The sequence below is a fragment of the Macrosteles quadrilineatus genome, unplaced genomic scaffold, assembly GCF_028750875.1.
Source record: "Macrosteles quadrilineatus isolate MER2022 unplaced genomic scaffold, UCM_ALF_1.0 Scaffold_134__1_contigs__length_289700, whole genome shotgun sequence".
NCBI lineage: Eukaryota > Metazoa > Arthropoda > Insecta > Hemiptera > Cicadellidae > Macrosteles > Macrosteles quadrilineatus.
Window position 1 is genome coordinate 210,814 of NW_026542727.1, and position 24,690 is coordinate 235,503.

General features: G+C 33.6%; 1 protein-coding gene across 3 annotated transcripts in view; it reads left to right on the forward strand.

Moving 5' to 3' along the window:
* The window catches only part of LOC128982146 (calbindin-32), a 107,741-nt gene that overhangs the window by 70,837 nt on the left and 12,214 nt on the right, over window positions 1-24,690 (forward strand). For 2 of the 3 annotated variants that reach the window (XM_054401204.1, XM_054401201.1), the window contains 9 exons: window positions 10,760-10,903; window positions 12,545-12,630; window positions 15,062-15,151; window positions 15,728-15,814; window positions 17,290-17,346; window positions 17,717-17,800; window positions 21,841-21,896; window positions 23,143-23,188; window positions 23,691-23,702. In XM_054401204.1, the coding sequence (XP_054257179.1) occupies window positions 10,762-10,903; window positions 12,545-12,630; window positions 15,062-15,151; window positions 15,728-15,814; window positions 17,290-17,346; window positions 17,717-17,800; window positions 21,841-21,896; window positions 23,143-23,188; window positions 23,691-23,702 (660 nt within the window). In that variant the 5' untranslated portion in view covers window positions 10,760-10,761. The remainder of the gene's footprint in view (window positions 1-10,759; window positions 10,904-12,544; window positions 12,631-15,061; window positions 15,152-15,727; window positions 15,815-17,289; window positions 17,347-17,716; window positions 17,801-21,840; window positions 21,897-23,142; window positions 23,189-23,690; window positions 23,703-24,690) is intronic. The other variant, XM_054401205.1, reaches the window with a different exon arrangement.

Sequence of the window (24,690 nt, forward strand, 5' to 3'; positions counted from 1 at the left end):
TGGTCGACCAATATTAAATGTTTCGTGTTTCCGTGTGTTATGTGTTTTTTGTCTATTTATTATTAAACTTTTGACGAACTCCACTGCGAGGAATATGAAGACTACTTGACATTCTTCTGACCTGATGATGTGCTCCATTCGAAGCATGAAACAACTGTAGTCTTACTAACTACAAAGGATCGTTTTGACAGTAACAAGGTAAATTAAACCACTATATAGTTAATTCAGACGATCCAGAGGCCATTCCATCATGATAACTAATAAACTTAAACATGGCTTCCATTTCTAGCGCCACAGACGTATAAACGATGATCAAGGTCAGCCCACTTGTTGTGCAGAATTTCTCTTATAACAATGAAGACAGCATCTCTGATCCTTTCTCTTAGATGGGCTGAATTTAGATTTTTTTTAGAATTAAGTATGTTTTTCATGACATTTATAAAGAGATAATAACATTGAGACAGGCCCGGGCTTCTTGGAGACCATGCTATAGGGCCACATCTACCAATGTACAACATGTTTAGTAACTTAAAATGTTTTTTTAACTGACCTAAGTGTTTATGAAATGCTTGCTCCAACGACAAATGTTATTTTAATGAAGTGGAGCTTTGTTAAATGTTCTTTTAAATGCTCGTTGTACTAGAGTCACTGACTTTAGTTTACTTAAAACACTTAAAATTTTTTTACGGAGAACATGTTTGCAAAGAAAATATAACTTAAAGTTTATTTAAATAATTGGTAGGTTGTCGATTATTGCAACAATCAACACATTTTTTATCAATCTAAAGAAAACTGTTTGGGCTGCCGGATGCAGGGATACCAATATAAAATATTTAATTAGTTTACAATAGTTTTACAGACAGTTAAAATCCCACCATTATTTTATGAAATACTGTATTTACTGTATTGTCAACTACAAAAGAATGACTATGAAACTGTATTCTGCCGCTGTCACTACCCCAGCTAGGTCGTACATCTTAGCAATTCTTTTCTCTTTGCAAGAAGGAACATGTGTTTCAATTTGTCTTATTACCAGACAATGTTCAGCGAAATTGGATTTCAAAAAACACTTTTCCAGGTGCCTACGCGTGAACACACATTTTTCATATATCATTTTCACAATTTTACCCGCAGTATATAGCACACAAATTTAAACGTACCTAGCTTAAAAAAGGTAGATAACGATTATAGGAACTACTCTGTTCTGCTTCACAGTTTGCAATGCTAGTTTATATAATATTTTATTAAAAACAAATTTGCTTTTGGATTCTTAGGTTTAAATGTTTAAGGGGTGCATTTAAAAATGTAAAAAATAGTATAAATATTTAAATACATAGATGGATTTTTAAAGTTAAATATGCATACTTCCCCCCATTCTCGGTTACACGGGTGTATCAATTATTGATATACCCTCGCTATAAAATTTTGAACAAGTAAACAAAAATTAAATGAAACAATGACACAAAGTAAAAATGTTATCTTAGAATAAAAAATCCTTATATTTTAGGCCAAAAATTATTGTCCCTCTAACTACTTCCCCAGTTGTGATTCCTACTGTACAACTATAAAATAGAATAGAGTCCAGTCCCGAGCAGTGTATTTGGGGTGGGAGAGGTAGAGGTGGAACAACCGTCCCAGTGAGCACTGCCCGAGAAATTTCGTCTAAATGGGTTATTTCGTTAACGAGTTTTTAGCACTGAAAATATCTTGATTTGCTTTAAAAACTACTTAAGTAAATAGTTATTTGTGCAACTAGTGAGCAAAGTGAGCAATTGACTCACTCGAGTGAATTACTTACTCACGAGCCGTAGGCGAGTGAGGAATGGTTTCTCGAGTGAGACAATTGCACTTTGCACCCGAGTTGCACATTATATATTTCCTACAATTACCATAAAACAAATACATTGGTAAAGAAACGTAACATATTTTTACTCAGAAGTGAACTTTTAATATGACATTTATTGATACAACAGTACAACAGCTGACCAGCTGATTTACAGCCAGTGCTGCCAACGTATTTCGCGCGCATACGACTCTGTCAGCATATTACGCGCTCACTATTTCGTGCCTTCGCGTTGCAAATCTGGAGTGAGACAATGTTAACATTGTCACACTGATGAGCGAATTGGCCACTTTGCTTTCTCAAATCAGTGAGAGAACATGTACATTGTTAGGTAACTGTAGGAAAACAAATTAAAAGCATGTCTGAAATCTGCATCCAGGTTACCTATTAATATTTAGTAGATTGACTGGTATATGATACGTTAATTATCAAAATGCTTTTATCCTAGTTTTCCAAATCACAACAAGATATATTATTTTATTTTTATTCGTAAGAATAATTCTAAAACAACAGTTTTTTTTATCTTCTCCGTCACTATTAAGCACACAACAACGGTTCAGCTCAACAAAATGGTTTGAAAAGACGTTTTTAAATTTTATGTTTTGTGAGTAAAAAAGCTGGAAAGACCAATCTGTACTCCTGAAAACCTCAATCCCGCAGTCCGCTCTTTCAATTTCAATTCAATTTCAATTTCAATATTTTGTCATGAGAGCCGAAGCCCCCTGACTACATACCCGGTACCTATCGTGAGACTTACCCGGGCCCCATGATGTAGGCCGAAGCTTACGCATCAACCTTTTGCACATCATGGGCGGATGACTTAAGGTCATCAGGCTCACCGGCTGCCGAAGCAGACCCTTCGGAAAGAGGGTTGCCCCTCAATCCTAACCAGGGTTTCCGGCTACTTGTTTAAGCGTCACTCCACCTGGGTTCCACTAGGTCGGGACCTAGAGGACCATAGTAGAGCGCCCCGACGCATTTAGTGCAAGCAACACTCGGGACCTATCTAATCCCTGACAGGCAAACCCGCCATCAATAGCCAGAAGGAAGGGGACCGTCAGCAAGCTGCCGGGGGGAACCCCAACCTCCCATTTACACCACTACCCGATCGAGGCCTTACCCAGTTGCTGGGAAACCAGAGATAACCAGAGCGATGGATCCCCGGATACCTCTGGCGGGCTCGGACCCAGCACCCGATCTACTTCGTTTGCCCGTCAGACCCAACATCACTGCCAGGTCATCGGGGTTTCCCAAAAGGAGGCAGGTATAGAAGTGGGACCCACCCGGATGAACCTATCCACCAAAGGTGGCGACATCCTTGACTCAATTGAGGTTCCGGGAAGAACCCCCCACACTCAAGATAACCATACCGTCCGTGATCAGAGACAGGGATTGGTTTGCATAAGTGCCTACAAACCGTTGCCCTCACACTGCGGAAAGTTACGTTTCCCTTGAGTGTCCCCATGAGCTAAGGGTACTTGCCCGTTTTCACCTCCAGGAAAGGCTACTTCCAAAGTCGAGGATGTGCCACTCTGAATGCTGGTCGCACACAACAAGCAGGCCGAAGCCCAGAGAACCACAGACACAGGTAGGTTAGAGATTATGATGCACTTCCATCTCTCCTAGAGCTAAACACCCCCCCCCCCTATCCTGGATGAAGGGATGTCACTGGGACACAATGCCCAGTCGTCCATGTCTGTGGCCTACTTGAAATGCCGATTCCAGCACCGGACAGTTGCCTCCCCTTTGGGGGCTTAGTTTTTCACCTCCCAGGACGAGGCTACTTCCAAAGTCGAGGATATGCCTCACAAAGTGTCAGTCGAACACAACAGGTAGGACGAGCCCGAAGAACTCAAGTCACAACCACAAGCTACAGGCAGGTGAAAGATCTATGAACTTAATCAACACTAGCAGAGCTGAACACCCCACCACCCTGAATGGAGGAAATGTCACTGGGAACTCTCACTTTGGGTACAACCCAAAGAGGCTGGCTTGCCCAGTCGTCCATAGCTTGTGGCCTACCTGAAGTACCGGTTCCAACACCGGGCAATTACCTCCCCTCTGGGAGAGCTAGGGTCCGCGTGGTCGCCAGGCCACGTACCCACGCAAGCGTGGGCCCCCTGCGGAGCCGCAGTCCGCTCTTCGTGAACTCGTTTGCTGTTTGCATGAATACCTGTTAGTTTGTTTACTTGTCTGTACCAAATTTAATCAAATATTGGGGTTATCGTGCCAACGGATATTTTTTAAATCTTTGTATTTATCATACGAAAAATAATTATAAAAAAAAAAATTATAAAATAAAATTAAATATTAAAATAAATAAAATATTAAATAATAAATTAAATTTAATTAATTATTAATTAAATATTAAATTAAATATTAATTAAATAAAATAAAATTATAAAATAATTTTCCTGTCTAATCAATTCGATCGGATGGTGTTTTCAGTCTCTGGGTAGTTCAACATGAAAAAGTAAATCGGCCTGGGTCAAATATAATTCAAAAGAGTAAGCTTAATCAAAACAGTAGATTTCCACGAAGACAATGAGAACCGTTTAAACTCGAAGCGGAAGCTGATGGATGATATTGTGTGTGTTTAAAGTAAATTTAACGACTGAAAAAAACGTTCCTTATCGTAGGATTGGAACGAAATCATTTGCGGCCTCAGGACATAAAGAGCTCCAAATCGTATGCCTCATTCAGGGCCGCAATGCAGAAAAACAAATGTAAATTGTGAATGTTTTTTCTTTGTAGTTATTTTGTATATTATATTTCTGTATATATTAGGTTAGTTTAGTTTTAGTTTGACATGAGTAAGTTTGAAAATCATGTATATGAAACTCGCTCGTAAATAAAGGCCTTTTTATTTATTTATTATTTATTTAGGATCTTGAGAAAATTGGTATCATATACTAATCATATCATTTCATACTAATATTATAAATGTGAAAGTTTGTGTGCTTGTTTGTTTGAAGTTCAATCACACATTAACTACTGGTCGGATTGGGCTGAAATTTGGTATGATGATAGCTCACATTCCCGATTAACATATAGATATATCTTTATCTCAAAATTCCTTTCGGTCTCCACCCCAGTTGCTCTGGAGTTTCCCATGTTAACCTTATGAGTATTCATATCTAAAAGGAATTAAAGAATTTTGTCAGCTGTTAGCTCTAGAGTTTTTAAAAACGAAAATACACGTTTTTATCTTGAATATTCAATATTGAGCCAATCTTTTCATCCTCAGATCAATGTCAGAATCAATGGTAGAACACAATGAAAATTTTTGAATCTATGAAATTATAGAACACGAAAAGAATTTTAGGATTAAACCGGCAAAAGGTAAAGCATAGGAATGTCGCCTGGCTTAGCTCCAAAACACCGGTGCTAAATTATCAAAAGCTTGCTCGGTTTTTACTGCATACTTCTTGCTATAGGCTAAATTAATTCTTTACTAAAATTCGCTACTGAAATTAACTAGCTACTTTAGCTACTGAAATTTGGAAAAATATCTATATAGTTTGTTAGGGTGGTTGCTATAATAACCCTCAAATAATAAAAATAAGTGTTTATAAGTAAACGTTGTAAAAAAATTGCTTAAAATGCGAGATGTACTCGTTTGACTGTGATTTTGCTGGCAGATAACTTTGTTATTATTTGTATAACAAGATCATAGATATGTGATTATCAGAAAAGAAACATAATCTGAGATGTTATGTCTAAAACTAAGTTGAAAAAAAAACCGATATCATATACATGAACAAAATGTATATTTTATATACTTATGCATTAAGACGCTGTCTATACAATCTTCGTTAAACAATACAAACTGTCCAACATCAACTGACCGTAGAAATGGACCTGCTCTTGAACCAGCTATTTTTAAACAATACTAATCAATATTTTTAATTATTTGGTAATCTTAATTTACATTTATGTTTTAATATATATTTATTCTAAAATTTAACCCACTGACGTAATTAAATGCAATAGTACATTGACATTTTATTTTTGGTCACATGAGAAAATATTTGATTTTCTTTAAAAAGGTGGTAGTAGTGGTTAACTCAATAACTTCTTTAATCAACCAAAGTAACAAATACAAATTTGCATTAGTCATGTCAAACAAAATGTATACTTACGTCTAAAATTAAAATAAAACAATGACGCTTTAATCAAACTAGATTAATGACAAGCTTCTTTGAAATAACTAAACCCAGTGATACAAGCACGGACACTGTAGAAACTCTTGGCCAAGAGTAATTTTGTACTTGCCCTTTGAAGCGGATCAAGTCCGACTCCAGCTGAAGGGAGGGAGGAAGTAGAATGAACAGTTTTGCCGATTCCAAACTTAGGTAAAACAACTAGATACACTGTAAAAAATCCCAGACACTTGGAGGTGTAAGTGGTGTGGAAAAGTCTTGAACATAACCCCAAACTATTTACATTCAACAAAGGCCCGCTTACAGGGAACCGCGGATAAGAAGGGTTTGTATAACAGAGGCTCCAAGTGAGGCTTATACAAGACAATAAGAAATGTTCCTTGTCGTTGCCTCCTCCCTCCCTTCCTCACCCCCCCCCCCGTCACACTTCTCCTCCAGCCATTGTTACAAGGATAAAGTGGTTATTCGCCCAATCTCATCAAGGGTTCAGTGTAATACCTCAGTATTTATTACACTCATAACTCCTCACAGGAAAAGAGTGGGTGTGCCTTCGAGTGACAAAACAAAAGATTTAATTGGATGTAATGTACATAAGAATAATACCCCCGTCTCAGCAAACCTGCATACTAAGCAAATTTCAACTTGTCTGATTACATTTTTACTAAAATACTTCCATAAATAGGACATATTTATTCCCAATTTAAATAACGTTACATTTAACGAGTGCTTAGGTTTTGCTGCTACGGGGAAGGTAAAAAGTGTTTTATGACCATACGTCAATAGCAAAGGATGAAATAAATAAATTTGCCAAATTTTATCAACATATATCCATAAACAAGTAAACTACAACAGTTTTCATTTTCTCCATGACATGGGAATTTTAAATGACACTTTTTTGTAAATTTTCTCCGTAACCGTTAGGCATACAACAGCACTTCAATATACTAAATTATTTCCTTTTTTAAGCTCTACAAAATGAGTTAGAATGAAATTACAAGTTTTATTGTTTTTAGGGTCATAAATAGGAAAACCCCGTTTTTACCTTAAATATATATGCATTTGAACTGATGGTGTTTTTTGTCCTCTGGGGACCTCAAAACGAAAAATTAAATCGGTCCCAGGTCCAGGAATTACCATGAGACCTACGGCAATAACTTAGTCCTATATGGGAAATTTGCTAAAACAATACGAAGAACATAAGTTTGTGTCTACGAATAATGAAGCTGGTGGAATTGATCTCGGGTATTAGTATTATCATATTCATATGTATAATTTGCTCTTAGAATTCCAAATAAATATGTAGCCCATTAAAAACTACGCAATACGCTCCCTTTGAGATACAGTTAATAGAATAGGCAAAATAAGTAATCATTTCGGTCGCAGTATTTAGTAGGTATAGTTTTGTAGACAATAATTTTACTTTCTGCACATTCAAACAACTGCCGATCGTGAAAATTACCTTGCTTGTATTTTAATTTAAAATAGACAATCAGTGAAATAAATGAGATTAAACATTCCATGAACTACTGAGGTTCAGGAATCATTACCACAACAAATAAGTTTATGTTCTATATTCAATATTTAAACGACAAGAAAGCTTTTTAAGACGATTTTGCTATTTCGTTAGCATTGTACGAACACAGCTAGTTACACCGGGAACTCCTTTATCAATCGCTCTACAAATAAAATTATAGAAGAAAAACATACTGCTCAACAAAAATGAATAAATCGGAACCTACAATGAACCAAATGAATTTATTTTTCAAAATTACAAAATGAAAATGACTACAAATGCTGACATACATTTCCGTTAGATTTGTAACGGTTACAGTTTAACTATATTTATCAAAGGGTAGTTTTAGTACCTATAAATACACCATAATCAGATTCATTACCTCCATTAACTTCCATTAATTAGCTGTAAACTTGTGGTAGTGATTATATGGAACAGAGGCTATCGTGGTTTTGTAACGTACGTTGGACCGAAACAGCGTGAAATATAATCATTCCGGTTCGATAAATGTAGGCCTATGACTATGTTGACCATTATCTAAACATAATTGAGCGAAGCTCTTATACGTCGACTCTTATGCTTTTCGTAATACGCAAACTCCTCCTAGACGGCTGAATCAATCGTTTTCAAATTTTGCGTGGTGATAAAGACCATATCGGTGAGAGCCAACATTTATATGGCGTTAAAAAAGTCTCTCAGGAATCCGCCCCACTGGGTCTCAAAGTTTCAATGTAATCCATATGGAAGCAGTATTTGACACATAAACAAAGACATATGATCAGCTGTTGACTTTTAAATGCAGTAGATAAAGAAATAGCTAATAGCATTATTCCACAGATATTAGAATAGAAGCGGTATGTATCATAAATATAATCAAATGACGACACTAGCTTGAGGTCCGTGACGTAGGAAGTGGTGCAGGAAGTAGTAAAGGTGAGCAGTCTGGAGTGTGGAAGCTGTTTATGACGATTATATTTAGGTATCTGCATTCCTAAAATTCTACGGGAAGGCAGGGAAACGGGTCCGCGACGTAGGAAATGGCGAAGGAAGTAGTCAAGGCGAGTTGTCCGGAGTGTGGGATCTGTTTATGACCAAAACATTAAGGTATTTGCAATCCAATAATGCTAAGGAAAGGGAAACAAGTCCGCGACGTGGAAATTGGTAAAGGAAGTAGTAAAGGTGAGCTGTTCGGGGTATTTGATCTGTTAATGACCATTAGATTAGGGTATTTGCAATCCTATGATGCTATGGGAAGGGAGGGAAACAGGTCCGTGACGTAGGAAGTGGTGATGGAAGTAGTAAAGGCAAGCAGTCCGGACTGTGGGAACTGTTTGTGACGATTTGATTAAGGTATCTGCAATCCTAAAATTATATGGGAAGGGAGGAAAAAAGGTCCGCGACGTAGGTAGTGGTGAAGGAAGTAGTCAAGGCAAGCTGTCTGGAGTGTGGAAACTGTTTATGACGATTAGATTAAGGTATCTGCAATCCTAAAATGTTTTGGAAAGGGAGGGAAACAGGTCCGTGACGTAGGAAGTGATGAAAGTAGTAGTCAAGGCGAGTTGTCCGGAGTGTGGGATCTGTTTTTGACAAATAGATTAAGGTATTTGCAATCCAATAATGCCAAGGGAAGGGAAGTAAACAGGTACGTGACGTAAGGAGAGGTGAAGGTAGTAGTAAGGTGAGCAGTGTGGGAACTGGAAACCGTTTGTAGCAGTTAGATTAATGTATCTGCAATGCTGAAATGCTATGAGAAGGGATGGAAGCATGCCCACGACATAGAAAATGGTGAAAGAATTAGTAAAGGCCAGCAGTGCGGAGTGTGGGCAATGTTTGTGGCAATTAGATTAACGTATGTAGAATACTAAAATGCTATGGACAGTGATGAAAACAGGTCCACGATGTAGAAAGTGGCTTAGGAAGTAGTAAAGTATGAGCATAGTGTGAGAACCGTCTGGGGCAGTTAGATTAATGTATCTTCAATCCTAAAATTCTATGAGAAGGAAAGGAATCATGCCCCACGACGTAGGAAGTGGTGAAGGAAGTAGTAAAGGATAGCAGTGCAGAGTGGGGGAACCGTTTGGGCAGTTAGATAAATGTATCTAATACTTAAATGCTATGAGAAGGGAAGGAAACGGGTCTATGACGTAGGAAATGGTGAAGGAAGTGGTAAGGCTTGCAGAGCAGAGTGTAGGAACTGTATTTGGCAATTACATTAATGTATCTGCAATCATAAAATGCTATGGAAAGAGAGGGAAACAGGTCCACGACGTAGGGGGTGGTGAAGGAAGTAGTAAAAGTGAGCAGTGTTGAATGTGGGAATGGATTAATGTATCTTCAATGCTAAAATGCTATGGAAAGAGACTGTAAATTGTAGGTTAAAATGATTACGAAGCACGAATCGATACATGCAATCGTTTACAATAGAAATTTACAACTGAGTTGACAACAGCTGATTTTTACTCCATAGATTCTAAAACGATTTTTACTCCATAAAGAGTAAAAATGCTACTTTAGTCCCGCAACGCATGCATTAAAAACGACTGTTTTTACTGCAGTAGGCTATGACAAAAACAATATAATATGAACCCTTGATGACTCCGCTCAATTTTTTGGATGCCCCTGCGAATGCCACCTAGTTTTAATTACAGAGAATTAAGATATTCTCTTAATAGTTTTAAAGGAACTGATAATTATTGTTTTGACTAACTTGTATTTATTATAACCAACATAGAGCAGAAAAATATTTAATAATATAATTATTATTAATTTATATAATAATTATTTATAATAAAACATTTATAATATAATAATTATTATTATTAATATATATAATAATTAATAATAATATAATTTAATAATAAGACGATTCAATCAATTGAATAGTCAAAAATATTTGGACATTAATAATAAAAACCAAAACCGGAATTCCCTTTTCATTTTCTCAGCGTTTATGCTGTTTTGCCATTTTTAATTACACGTTAAGTAGCCTATAAGTCATTTTGTAGAAATTTGAAATATAGTTCCTAATTCCTGGTTCAATAATGTTATTTTAAATACTTTCGATCTGTTGCTATAAAGTAGCATTGTCTATTATGTGTGTGTACATATTAATTAAATCAAACTTCAAGTTTCAAATTAAATCTAGTATAAATACTAGTTTCACACTTTTTGCCAGGTTCCTAAACTTAACCACAAATAAACCTACCAATTTCTGTTGATTAAAAATTGTTTTATTTTCAGAAATGACATCAGCAGCCGAAAAGAAGCTTAACCTGGAGCGGGCCACAAACTTCATGCGACAGTACCGAGACCCGCAGTCCCGTGAACTCAAGAAGTTGTCCGCCAACCAGTTCATGGAGGTCTGGAGTCATTACGACAAAGACGGTCAGTCCGAGAACTAGGAGAAATAGTAAATTATTGTAAGAAGGGTAGAAAGAACAACATCAAGGAGTCAAAGTTAGTGTACAAAACAATTTAAAAAAATAGCTCGATTGTCAATAAAATTTAATGAAGAGAGAATAAACCTAATGGTAAATGATAAGCGGTAGTAGAATGGTTGAAATTTTGAGGAAACTACACCATATTCGTAAATGAAATAAAACAAGTAGAAAAAAATAACATGATCACAAGGTAACTTGAAAAAATTGGAAGGCTTAATTAAGATAACCCAGTAATAGACTTAGGTAAACTGTAGTCTCGATTTTGTTAACTATTTTTTTTCTAGACAGGTAATATTTTTATGTAAATTATTTTTAAATGCGATAAGCAATTACAGTAAAATAATTTCCAAACTTACTATAGTCTTCAGCTTACAAAACTGTGTGATTCCATTGTTCGTAAGCACAATCTATGAGATGACAAATGGACTCGGTAGAATTGAAGGTCAAACATTTAAAGAAATTCAAGCTCTTAAAAGATACAAATGGAAGGTTGACACGTATGCATCTTCATCTCAAACTAATCCTTCTCAGTTTATTACAGTATCGTTATAAAAACATTATATAAAATATTATATTCTTTTGGATTCTTCGGTTTAAATAATTGAGGGTTGCATTTAATAATGCGAAAATATTATATTCACAATCTTCTTAATACCAAACGTTATAGAATTAAAACATAATATAATCATGCACATAATGCAATTATTGGCTAAGCCGTTGGCATGTATAAATAAAATAAAATAAAATGCATGACAATGTTCGTTGTTATGGACAGGTAGTGATATATTTTCATTATTGCAATATACAGATTGAGAGAGATTTTCATTTCAATTTCAAACAAACTCAAACAACCCTCTCGACAAGAGAGTGAAATAACTGACAGTAAAATAATTTCCAAAAGAAAGATAATACAATATTGATTAATGGATTGGTTCTGAAAGCTTCGACAATCTGAAATAATTCGTTTCTAAACGATTTCAATTAGTTAGGCTTTGGAAATCTTTCAAGCTAAATGCACCTGTTTAGTTAAATCTCTAGAATTGAAGCGAAAAAAAAAACTCCGCAGAATCAAACATCAGAGGTTATGGAATATGTCTATTTTAACATAATGATACTAGACTAACGACTCCTTACCGTAATTAAGTTTGTACCGCAAATCGTTGTTGTATAAAATAATAACAATGCTTGGCTTAAAAGTTACTATAAATCAACCAAATGTTTAGTACTTTGTGGTTAGTTTTTTTAACCAAATGTTTTGTCTAATTAATCGATGTTACTGGGTCAACTTGCCTTCGTTAATGCTTTAGCCTGAATAGTTTATGTATCATACACCTGAACCCAATTAATTTCAAGCCATCAAACTTAAATATAGCTTTTCTTAGGATCGAAACAACAGTTAAGTGAGCTACGTAACCAAATACTCAACTAGGCTACAATACAGTAAGAGATTCTTGCTTCTCAGTTTTAGGTTGATCTACATAATTAGAACTTTATCGATTCGTAACTTTAATGCTTTTAATTTAAAGTAACTATACATAAGAAGTTCTTTAATTCCCTGACGTTCAATGTCCATTATCTGTTACAGGCAATGGGTATATAGAAGGGACGGAACTAGATGGGTTTTTGAGAGAATTTGTATCCAGTGCCAACGCAGAAAACGTCAGCCCTGAGGTAGGTTTGAGCTCTTGCAATATGCTTAGAAAAGTTACCCAAAAACATTTAAAAGGATTCGAAGAATCGAAACTGAACAATTTATGGTTTAGGTTTTGATTAAACCTATTATTTTTTTCTATCTTACATCACAGTTATCACAATAGATACAGACATAACTTTGGATACCGAACTCCACAACTAGCCCATAGTTCGTTGGAAAATGACGTATTTTACATAGCTCACATCCTTTACCGCAACTTGCCGCCCAACATAACTGATGCTGAATCAGGCAGTGTCGCTGTATACAGTATAAAAGCAAGGTCTGTGAGTGGCTGATGTAGGACGAGAGGCTGCAGAGGCTATAATTCGCTCGCCTTACATTTAAATTCACCTCTTACCTCAAACACCGCCATAATGGCTATCAACATACACTTTTCTATAGAATAATGTACATATACTGTATTTTTATTGTTGTGCTTAAGGTTCTTTATTTGTTAAATAATATTCTAGTATACATTTATATTTTTAAGAGCTCCTGATATGTATCCAAGAGTTTAGACGTACACATTATTTATAAAATGTGCTCCTGTGTTTGATCTATGTACAATACATGTTTTCTGCTGGTAAGAGCTCTTCCCTCGAGCACGGACTTGTATTCTTACCAATGATTACGTATTCATGTATATTTCAAGCTGAATAAAGCGATTTTTGATTTGATTTGATTTGATTAATAAAGTAAAATATTGAGATGGGCTAGTAATATAACATTAAAAATTCATTTTTCTTAAGGTAACGACACTTTATATAAAAAAAAAAACAATAATAAAAATAAAAACTAAACGCATAGTGTCTATCAAATCAAATCATCTTTATTTCGAACAGAAAATCTGTATAACAGCGTCACAAAAATATAATAATTTATAAATAAAAAACTTTTTTAAACAAAACGTTTTTAAACGCCCTAAAAAGTAGAAAATAATTTACAAATAATTTATAAATATGTTGAGAGAGTATAAATACTTGTACGATTTAAAACGAAAAACATTGGGTGCATGCAATTAAATGATAATAATACATTAGTTCAGTAGGTGAAGATAATTGTAAACTATCTATTGCATGCACCCCACGTTTTTCGTTTTAAATCGTACAAGTATTTATACTCTCTCAACATATTTATAAATTATTTGTAAATTATTTTCTACTTTTTAGGGCGTTTAAAAACGTTTTGTTTAAAAAAGTTTTTTATTTATAAATTATTTTATACTTTTTAGTTTTAATGTGTGTGCATGTAAATCTATTTCAAGCGTCTATATCAGATTAAGACAGAGGCATGTGGGAAATCTAAGGTTTATTTGAGTTTCTTTGCATATAATTATGTATTAGATTGCATGTATGGCCTACCTACTAACTATAAATATATAAATCTATTTGATTTATTGTTTACTTTATAGAATACTAAATAAATAACAAATGTCATTATTAACAAACTCCTTTATATCTGCAATCAGATTGTTTATCTTGAAATATTTTATTTTATTTCATTTATTTATTTATTTTAGTTTATTTTGAAATGTTTGTTTGTATAAAGAATCTCTTGGGAGCAGAACCTGTACCTCTTAACCTCTGTTTTTTGAACTGTCAAATTTAAGTATTTACAGCTGACTTAAATTAGTTCATATAGGCCTATTTACATCCTTTCAAAATGTAAACATGAAAAATTTGGAAGCCCATGGGGTGTAGCCCAAGGGAAATATGAAAATTAAATGATATAATATCGCATTGTCATGCATTTGTGAGCTATGTTTCAAATTTCAAGTCTCTAGCTTATCGGTTACATCGTTTAAAATTGATATCAAAATTTGTAGGAAAGCGAGCTAATAAAAACAAGCCCATGGGGCGTAGCCCGAAAGGAAATATGAGAATTAAATGATATAATATTGCAATGTCATCCATTTGTGAGCTATGTTTCAAATTTCAAGTCTCTAGCTCATCGGGAAGTATCAAAATTTGCAAGAAATCGATTTAATAAAAACAAGCCCATGGGGCGTAGCCCAAGGGAAATATAAAATATAATTGTATAATATTGCATTGTCTTCCATTTGTGAGATATGTTTCAAGTTTCAAGTCCCTAGCTCATCGGGAAGTTAGTATAAAATCGGTTGCAAAATTTGTAGCGGACAAGAAAGCGACCTAATAAAAACGTTTTAAAATAAATCTAAATTCTAAAGAACTCAAATGTAACAGAACAGTCTAAAATTTAAATTTTTTCACTTTACATTCTGTTCAACAGGTACTTTGCTGCAGCTAGAGTACGTATTTCAAATTATACTAACAAAAGAAATACTAAGTGTAAAGATTTGATTCTAATAAAAACATTTTTTATCATGTCATTAAAATATTAACTAAGTAAAATGAAATCAAAGCATATGCAAATAATGCGTTGTTGTAGGCGGTGTCAGACGCCATGTTGGTGGAGCTGAAGCAGTGTTTCATGGAGGCATACGACGACAACCAAGACGGCAAAATAGACATAAGAGAGGTGAGTGATCGTGACAAGTAGGCCTATACGTGAAATAGACATTTTATGTAGCTTTTACAATTACTTTTACACTAAAAGGAAATAAGTTAGCTTATTTGATATTCAAAAGGAGCTACGTCTATTTTATAATTCACTTCATACAAATTCAGTCGATTAACCTATTCGTCATACTGCAGCACAATGCATTTTGCTTTCAATCCATGCATTTGGAGTTAATGAAAAAAATTGTCTTTCTAGGTAGAATAATGTTAAGCTTAAGTCGAAGACGCTCTAAATTTATTTGGTTGTGCTTTCAACCACGGATTTTTCTTAAGAAAACAGCCTGGTTTTGTTCAATAATGCTATATCATTATACACATTTATTTATGTGCTAACTTAAAGGTAGGCCTACGATAATTTCAGTAATAAAAATTAGAATTTATTGGTGGGGAACATATTTTGATCATATCTTTCAGTTGAACTTGTTTTAGTAGAACAAAAATTGAACAGATATAAAAGTTTGCCGGGTGTATCTTACACTGTTACAACGTCAAGTTGGATGCACGATGTTGTAATTTTCGTCACAATGTGTTACAGCTTGCCCAGCTGTTGCCGATGGAAGAGAACTTCCTATTGCTCTTCCGTTTCGATAACCCTCTCGAATCCAGCGTTGAATTCATGAAGGTAAAAACATCGATTACGTTTATTTTAAATGAACTTGCCTGGATGGAGGCCAGAGTGCGGGATTTTAGCACTAGAGGCCTTGGTTTAAATCGTTCCAAAGGCTTTAAATCTGTGATAGGTCTTTTAGTTTGCCATATTATTGTTTTATTTGATAGGTACACAAAATCTATAGTTTAAACTAGCTGTTACCCACGGGCTTCACCCAGTTGACTTCATAAGTGTATAGTCTGTGTATAGTCAGTGGCATTAACACAACTATTGATTGGTTAAGCTGAAATAAACAATACAAAATACAGTAATTCAAACAAATAATCACACCTGATTTTAATAAGGTAATAAATTGAAAGAATAACATACAAATAAGTACAGCTGAGGTATTTTTAACATTAGGTATATGGAAACAGGGGTGCCCACAGGGGGGTTTGATGTAGCAAAATGCTACATCAGAAATTTATTTGGGGGGGATTCTATGATTTTGAGGTGGGGGGGGGCCAGTGGTTGGTTAAAAGCACATACAAGATTAATCAGATAATTTTTACGACCTCCTTAATTTATTACTGGGGTAATTATGCAATCAAAATCCCGTTTGACATTTTATCTTGATTAATAAATCATTTTATAATTGCTATAAAATATATAGATACTTTTATGTGGATTCCCACTTTCTGACTCGTATCATGTTTGACAGTGAGAACAACTCCATGCCAACTGCTGTCAAAGGATTATGGTTGGCTTATTAAATTGTATCTGCAATTTGAGTTAGCTTTTACCTTTCATTATGAACTCATTCTCAAATAGTCTCATTGCCTTGAGGACCTATTGATGGTTTTTTAGGTTTGTTTATTATAATATATACTTGATTCATAAAATACCAGTATTATGATAATAATAATCATTTTGCTATTTTTACAACATGAACAACAACATGAAAGCTTGTGATAATATTTTGGCTCTCCCAAATAATTATGCCTGGGTCATTTATTCATTGGAAGAAATGACATACAGTACTGTGACAATTTAATTAAGGTTTTTGATAGGCTATGTGTTTACGTTAACTTCAAGAATTGAAACACATTATTCTGGATTAATTAAATTGTATTTGTTATTGTCTTTTCTTGAATCTAGAAAGAGCTTCAAACAAATTTTACTAGTATTAGAATAGATATATAATTATTTTTTACGCCACACTACACTATATTGACGACCTTCCCATGCAAGGATTTAGTCCAGGAAACAGCTGTTTGTCGCCATGAGTAGTTACAAGTTACAGAGTAAGTACTAATTCTGGGCAACATCTTGTACTTTGAGTCATTGGACACATCGAAAGTAGTCTGTTTAGTGTTTATGTAACTAGTTCAAACAGAATATAACTGTGCCGCAAGTTGTAAGATATTTCAAATAACTAACAAGCACACTTTACAAAAGGTTTGGGTAAATGTAGAGAGTTAACTAAATTATGGCTTTTTCATTAATAGATTTGGCGAGAATACGACACAGATGGGAGTGGATACATTGAAGCTGATGAACTAAAGGTAAGACATTTCTAAGAGACGAATAATAATATAAAAATCGTAAACACGCGAGTGAGGAGTTATCTCAGTTAAAATAAATAAAGAGAGGATTGGTTACAGTAACACGCAGTAAAATACTATCTGAATAATAATTAATTAATTAAATTTGATTTATTTTGTTATAAACAAAATAAAAAGATTATTCATAATGAAGATTTAACATATTTTTTTCTCACCGATTGGGTTAAAGGTCTGTTGACACATAGTATATTCTATAAATTGTAGTATGTAAATATGTTTTCCATTAGCTATAGCCATCAATGTTCGTAGCTTAGACACGAAAGAGTCCCATCGACGCGCATTAAATGTTTGTTTGTTTCGGTGTTTACAGAACTTTCTACGAGATCTGTTGAAGGAAGCGAAGAAGATTAATGATGTGTCCGAGGATAAACTCATTGAGTACACTGACACCATGGTGAGAATTACAATTTTGTATTTGAGGATGAGGGCGTATTTGATCACTTTTGGCAGTTTTTCTTAATTTTTTTAAAACTATAAGCTGTGTAACTTATAGTATAAGTTAGTTTAGTTGGAATAGCGAGGTGATGAACACTTCCGAATCGTACAGAGCATAGCTGAACCGTTCGCGGCAAATCGTCTGTCACTGTTGCTGTCAAAACGCCCGGGTTATTTCCTCATAATAGGTCAAATAATAGGTTAAATTGTTATGGTCCAGTTTCCAAGGTGAAGGAGATTGTAAATAGATTTATGTAAATAAATAGAAATATCATTGTTGAATTATTTGTAGAAGAAATAAGTTTTGAAGATCTTCAAGTAATTTAAATATTGGGCATAGATTACTATTTTTGTTTATGGCTCTATCTATATAGGCCTACCTGTATATTTAGAATGGCATAACATTTTTTTCTTCCTATATTTTTATTATTTTATAATGCATGGAAATAACGAGTAACATAGTTACAATATTAATTTAATTAATATTTATTATACATTTATTTATTTGGTCAATAAATTTAGATAATACTACGGATAGATACTAACAGTAATTGGAATAAGGTATGTGTTTAAAAAAGTATCTACTGACTTGTTAACATTATTTATACAAAAGTAAAAAAAAATTTTCACATATTGCATTTAATTATAAAGTATGTTTTAACATTTATTTAGAATGTTTGCCTAAATATAGGTAAATCTTTTTTTCATAATTTATTTTCCAGGATACAAATAAAGGATAATTTTTTGATAAGGATATTATATATTGAGAAAGATCGAAGGATTAGTTTGACTTAGGTATTTGCTTGATTGGATTTTTAATTAAATCTATTTAAATAACATTATGCCTAACAAGTACCTAGGTTTGCTGCTACAGGGAGGGTAATGAAGTGCGTTTTTTTAGTAAAATATCAATAGCTTAGTATAAATTAAGTTGATTTGCCAAGTTTGATGAAAATATATCCATAAACAAGCAAACTACAACACAGCTAACTTATTCTCCTTAAGAATAACTAGGGAATTTTAAAATTTATAACTTTTTAGCGAATTTCCCTATAGGGAAGTAGCTTTTACCGTAGGTCTCATGGTAAGACCTAGGCCCGGGACCGATTTAATTTTTCATTTTGATGTCCCCAGAGACTCTATATATATATAGATATATATATATATATAATATATATATATATATATATATATATATATATATATGTGTGTGTGTGTGTGTGTGTGTGTGTCCATCCGCACGATAACTTAAACTTTCCGATTTTGATAAAATTTGGTTTGAAGGTGTAAGGCGGGATAAACTTGAATGAGTTCGTGAACCAACATGATCGGACTATGTAAACGGGGGCTTATGGGGGGTTTTATGGGATAAAAATAGGTTTTTCCCATTTTTGACCCTAAAAACGCAAGATTTCACAATTTCTTTCCAAACCATTTTGTAGAGCTTAAAAAACGAATAATTTAGTATATTGAAGCGTTATCATGCGCCTAATTGTTATGGAGAAAATTAAAAAAATGTTAATTTTAAATTCCCATGTTATTCTTATGGAGAATAAGTCAACTGTTGTAGTTTGCTTGTTTATGAACATATTTTGATAGAATTTTGAAAATACATTAATTTCTTATTAAACTACAGTACCTTTTAACATTTTACATTTAAAGAAAAACTTGTTTACCCTCCCTGTTGCAGCAAACCTAAGTACTCATTTAACTAATTCTGTTTAAATAGGGAATAAATGTGATATTTTAAGGAGACTTTTTAGTGTAAACCCAATCAGGCAAATGGAAATTCGCTAAGTCTGCAGGTTTGCTGCGTCGGGGGGTATTTAATGTTCTTCGTAACCAATAACCGTACAAAAACACTTTAATATACTATACAATTTGATTATTTAAACTTTTTTAAATGGTTTGGAGAGGAATTAGATATGTTTGTGTTTTGAGGGTCAAAAATGAGAAAATTAAATTTTTACCCCATAAAACCGAATATTTACCCCATAAAACCCCCCTGAACACCCTTTTTATGGTCCAATCATGCTGGTTTGCCGACTCATTCAAGATCGTCCCATCTAACACCTTCAAACCAAATTTAATCAAAATCGGACCAAAATGACTCAAGTTATCGCGTTCATGGACACGTTTAAATAAGTCGCGCCCCCTCCCCCCCTTTATTTCGTTAAAACGGGGGAAGCACACAGGGGACTTTTAGGGTGTGATTTTACATACCATAACAGACATCTGTGCAAAAAATTAGCTTTATATCTCGCATTTCCGGGTAAAAACCTATATTGACTGGGCTATTTTGGGTGTAAGTATAAAATGCCTATTGCAGTATACTTTTACTGAGTTCAAACTAGCTGTTGTTATGATTGCAAACAAATTAATAGTGCTGCACCCTTTTGGTAAACCTTTTAAATTTTAATGCTATTGTTTTTTTTTTTAGAATAAACTTGTCTAGTTGAACCAGCTGACAACATTCATTCTTTAATTCCTTTTAAATATACTCATAAGAATAATTATAAGATTAACATGGGAAACTATAGAGCCGCTGGGGCGGAGCCCGAAAGGATTTTTCAACATGGCTATATGTCAATCGGGAATGTGGGCTATCATCATGCCAAATTTCAGATTAATCTGACCATGCGTCAGATCAGGTTAATGCGTGATTGTACTTAAAAAAAAACACACACACACTTTCACATTTATAATTTTACTAGCAATATACGGGTACTCACCCGTCCTTCTTACGGGGTTGGCATAAAATTCTTATTGCAGTTATACTCAAGCTTTGCGTTTGTAATCGGAGAGGACAAAATAACAGTTTGATAACATTTGCTTTTTTAAATTTATGGTATACTATAATATTACACATCTACCATAGCCATAATATTTTACCACTTCACCTAAACAATAGAGAAAAATAAATTATCAAAGATTCACAAAATATCACAAATTTTTCATGAAATTGAAAACATAAACATAACTGTAAACAATCCTACTTTGACAGTTCTCATTGCGTATCACAGTTTTTTGGTGTTGCTTGGTACAAATTAGCTGTTTTCATAAATGCAAAAAAATAATAGTGCTGCACCCTGTTGTATCTTATAACTTTTTTATGCTATTGCATATCATAGAACCAACTTTTTTTAGTTGAAACAGCTGACTAAATTCTTTAATTCCCTTAAAATATAAATACTCATAAGGGTTTTTTTTTTACTTTATTTAATTTACAATCTGTTCAAGTTGAACAATAAGCAAATGATATAAATAGTAATACAAAAATAACTTGAAGAACATGAGCTAGTGATTGACCACCGTCAACACTAACAAACAAAGAGGGTTAACATGGGAAACTCTAGATCCACTGGGTCAGAGTCCGAAAGGGTTTTTGAGATAAGAATATGTCTATGTTAATCGGGAATCTGAGCTATCATCATACAAATTTTCAACCAAATCTGACCAGTAGGCCTAGTTGATATAACACACAAACATTCACATTTATAATATTAGTATGATATAATTAAATCAAAACTAAATTTTATTTGAATATTTCCAACGGATTTCCAGTTGAGATATCTTTGGTTAAAATAGCAATAGTAGTGTATTTCCATAAGATTAGAAAAAATATACAAACCAGGCTGTGAAATGTAACCCAAGATTTACACAAAACATCAAATACTTTCTTGTGACCTGAGTTTTCACAGCTTTAAGTGTTTTTATTTAAAGTTTGTATACTTATTGTGTAACTAGTTAGTTTCAATATTGGCACGTTCAATTATTTATTTAAAGTTTACAGATTCTTTTTCAGGCTAACCTAAAATACAGCATGCACAATATCGAACAGCACTTGTTATAAACAATCACTATTTATTAGGAGTTAGTTATTGTATTTATCACCTTTAGCGAAAGCTTTTTGAACATGTTATGCAGATGAAAAAGTGCAACGCTATACATAACTTTGTACCATTTTGGAGATTTAAGCTCATTATGCGTATGTTGCAGCTTCAAGTATTTGATGCCAACAAAGATGGACGACTTCAACTTTCAGAAATGGCTAAGTAAGTAAACATTGTATTTGAAAAAGAACACAAAACACAGACATCCATTCAATTATCTTAAGGAGTCTATTTCAGAATTTCCTAAACCTGAGAGTTAAAAAAGAAAACAGTTATAGATATTCTTTATTAATTGATAAAAATGAGCAAGTTTTAAAATAGTTTAGTTATATAGTCTTCAGTTATTCTTATTATTAATTATTGTCATTCTTTGAAATATTTACTGTTCACTGATTACATGTGAACTAGTTATTTGTGTAACTAGTGGTGAAAGTGGCACTTTGCTGCACACGAGAGCAATGTTTACGCACGAGCCGCAGGCGAGTGCGGAATGATCTCGAGTGCAGCAAAGGCCTTTTTCACTCGTGTTACACATTATATTTTTCCTACAGTCACTATAAAACATAAATAATTAGTCTTTCAAACACTATACAACACGTTTTTAGGTTCAGCTAGCAACACAATTACACAAATGGTGCCCTGGAGAAAGTAGTACCCGTGGTCCGTATTACTCCGCTATTTTTCCTCGGCAAGAAATGTGCTCCGTCTTTTGAGAATATAGTTCCGTATGTTTTTGTAATTTGAAGTGGTTTCCGCGCCTAAAAAAATTGCTTTAAAGGTATTTTCTTGTTTATTAAGACCGTAGGAATGTTTTAAAAACGTTTAAAAGAAAAGTCCAGAAAGTTCAGAAATACCAAAACTATAAACACGAAATGACAGGTTAAATCGTAGTTATAATAGTCAATCAGCTGTTCATAGTATTATTATCTTTAAGTGTTGCCAACCTATTTCCAAGCGTACACGGATTACGTGCATAATAAAACCACGCTGTTTTGTGTTGTTTGGTTGGAATCCTGATGTGCGGCAAAGTATAAACCGTGCGGCAAAGTATAAACCGTGCGGCAAAGTATAAATATGCAGCAATTAGCAGCTTTCTGTACTATAAACAGTACAGGGAAGCCAACTTTGTCGGGTGACTGTAGGAAAATATTATTTGTTAGTTACTAGCCTATATTAAATATTAATCAATTCCATACAGTACTTACAACTATTAATTTTAAAATATTTCAGCTATGTGTTACCATTCAAAATAGATAATAAGTAAAATAATATATTGTTTACGATTTTGAAACCTTAAGCAAACTGTCTCGAGTATACGTTACGAAAACCACAACTCGATGTTTATTTATTGTTATCGCTCTGCTTTAGACTTTTAACAGTAATATGTGTTAAAGTTGTTATTGTGTAGGCTGCTACCTGTGAAGGAAAACTTCCTATGTCGGCAAGTGTTTAAGGTATGTTCTAGACTACAATACTGCACTGTTTTTTTTTTTTTTTGTGTACTTGAACAAAATAAAACCTTCCCTGTCCAGCTGTCTTAGTAATAAATGCTTTCCAAGCATTATTTTTCATCGAACAGTAAAAAAAAAAACATTGTAAAATATAGTTTTTATTTCTGTGGTTTTATTTCAAATCAGTTTTCCACAACCAGGTACCGAAACCTTCTTCATACATTTTGAAAACATCATTTATCGAGTTTTGCAGTTATTAAACAGCTGGCTTATAAACAAACGCCTTTCCCTATATGAAAAATCTTTGGTTTAAACTATGAAAATAGTATATTAACTGTCAACCATAATTAATTATCATGTAATGCTTTATTAAATAATCATTGTATTAACACATTACCACAGCAGTTAGGCTTTCAATACACACACACTTCGTTGTTTATTGTTTAAAGCAAATGAAACTGTTTTCCCCGTGACCATTGTTTGCTTGTTTGTTCTTGTCTGTCAGGACGGGATGGAAGTAAGTACACGAGTTGGAGTGTTCAAGTTTATGAGATGCCGAGTTGCTGTATATATCAGCCCTAAGTCCACCATCAATTCTCACATTTTTTTTTCAAAAGGAAACAGTGGTAACCATTTGTTTCACGAAGGAAGTTTTACAAAAGCTAGTCAAATGTTTTGTCACATCAAATTATTGGCATTTTTAAAACCAACCATTGACATGTTTTGTATAATATATGATACAAAACAAGTCGTTATTATTAAATGGAACTACGTTGATTTTTGCTATTGGGGTATTTACTAAATTCATTTTATTGTTTGCATAAATTAATTTATGAAGTATTGTTCGAGTTATGGAAATATAAAATTCAATGGAGTAATAAAAATTGTAGTTTTTGACTATCCTATTTTAACGTCTTTGATATCATGAAAGTAGTTTATTTTCATGGAATTTTATTGTTTTAAAATTCTTTTTAACAAGCATAGGTTTGTCACGATTAAGAATATGTAAGAAAAAACGCGGGAACTGTCAGTATTGCAGAGAGAAATTAGGATCAAAGTAAAAACGATAAAAGTAATATTACTATTAAGATGAAATTTCGGAAAATATTTAATATTTTTACTGTTTATTGTGTAGAAAGAATAAAAAAGATTATACGTTATAATTAAGGCCCCTTAGACATTACATTTTATTAAATTAGTTGTGTAAATTAGAAAAATGTATTTTCAGTATATATAGCGGTACATGTGTGAGTAGGTGAATGTGTTCACTAAAGAATTTAAATATCTCAATATATATTAGCGTTAAAACACAGTTATATTTTGAACTCAAGGCAGGGATATCTGCGTAGGATCATGGGAATTGAAGTGGACTTTGCCAAATTAGGCTTGGCTGAAATGCATGGCTCTTAATGCGCAAAACTTGTGCGTAATGTAACAGTTTTGAAGAAAACGACATAAACTTGATAAATTCAAATATAAATAAAACGTTATAACATTCATACCTC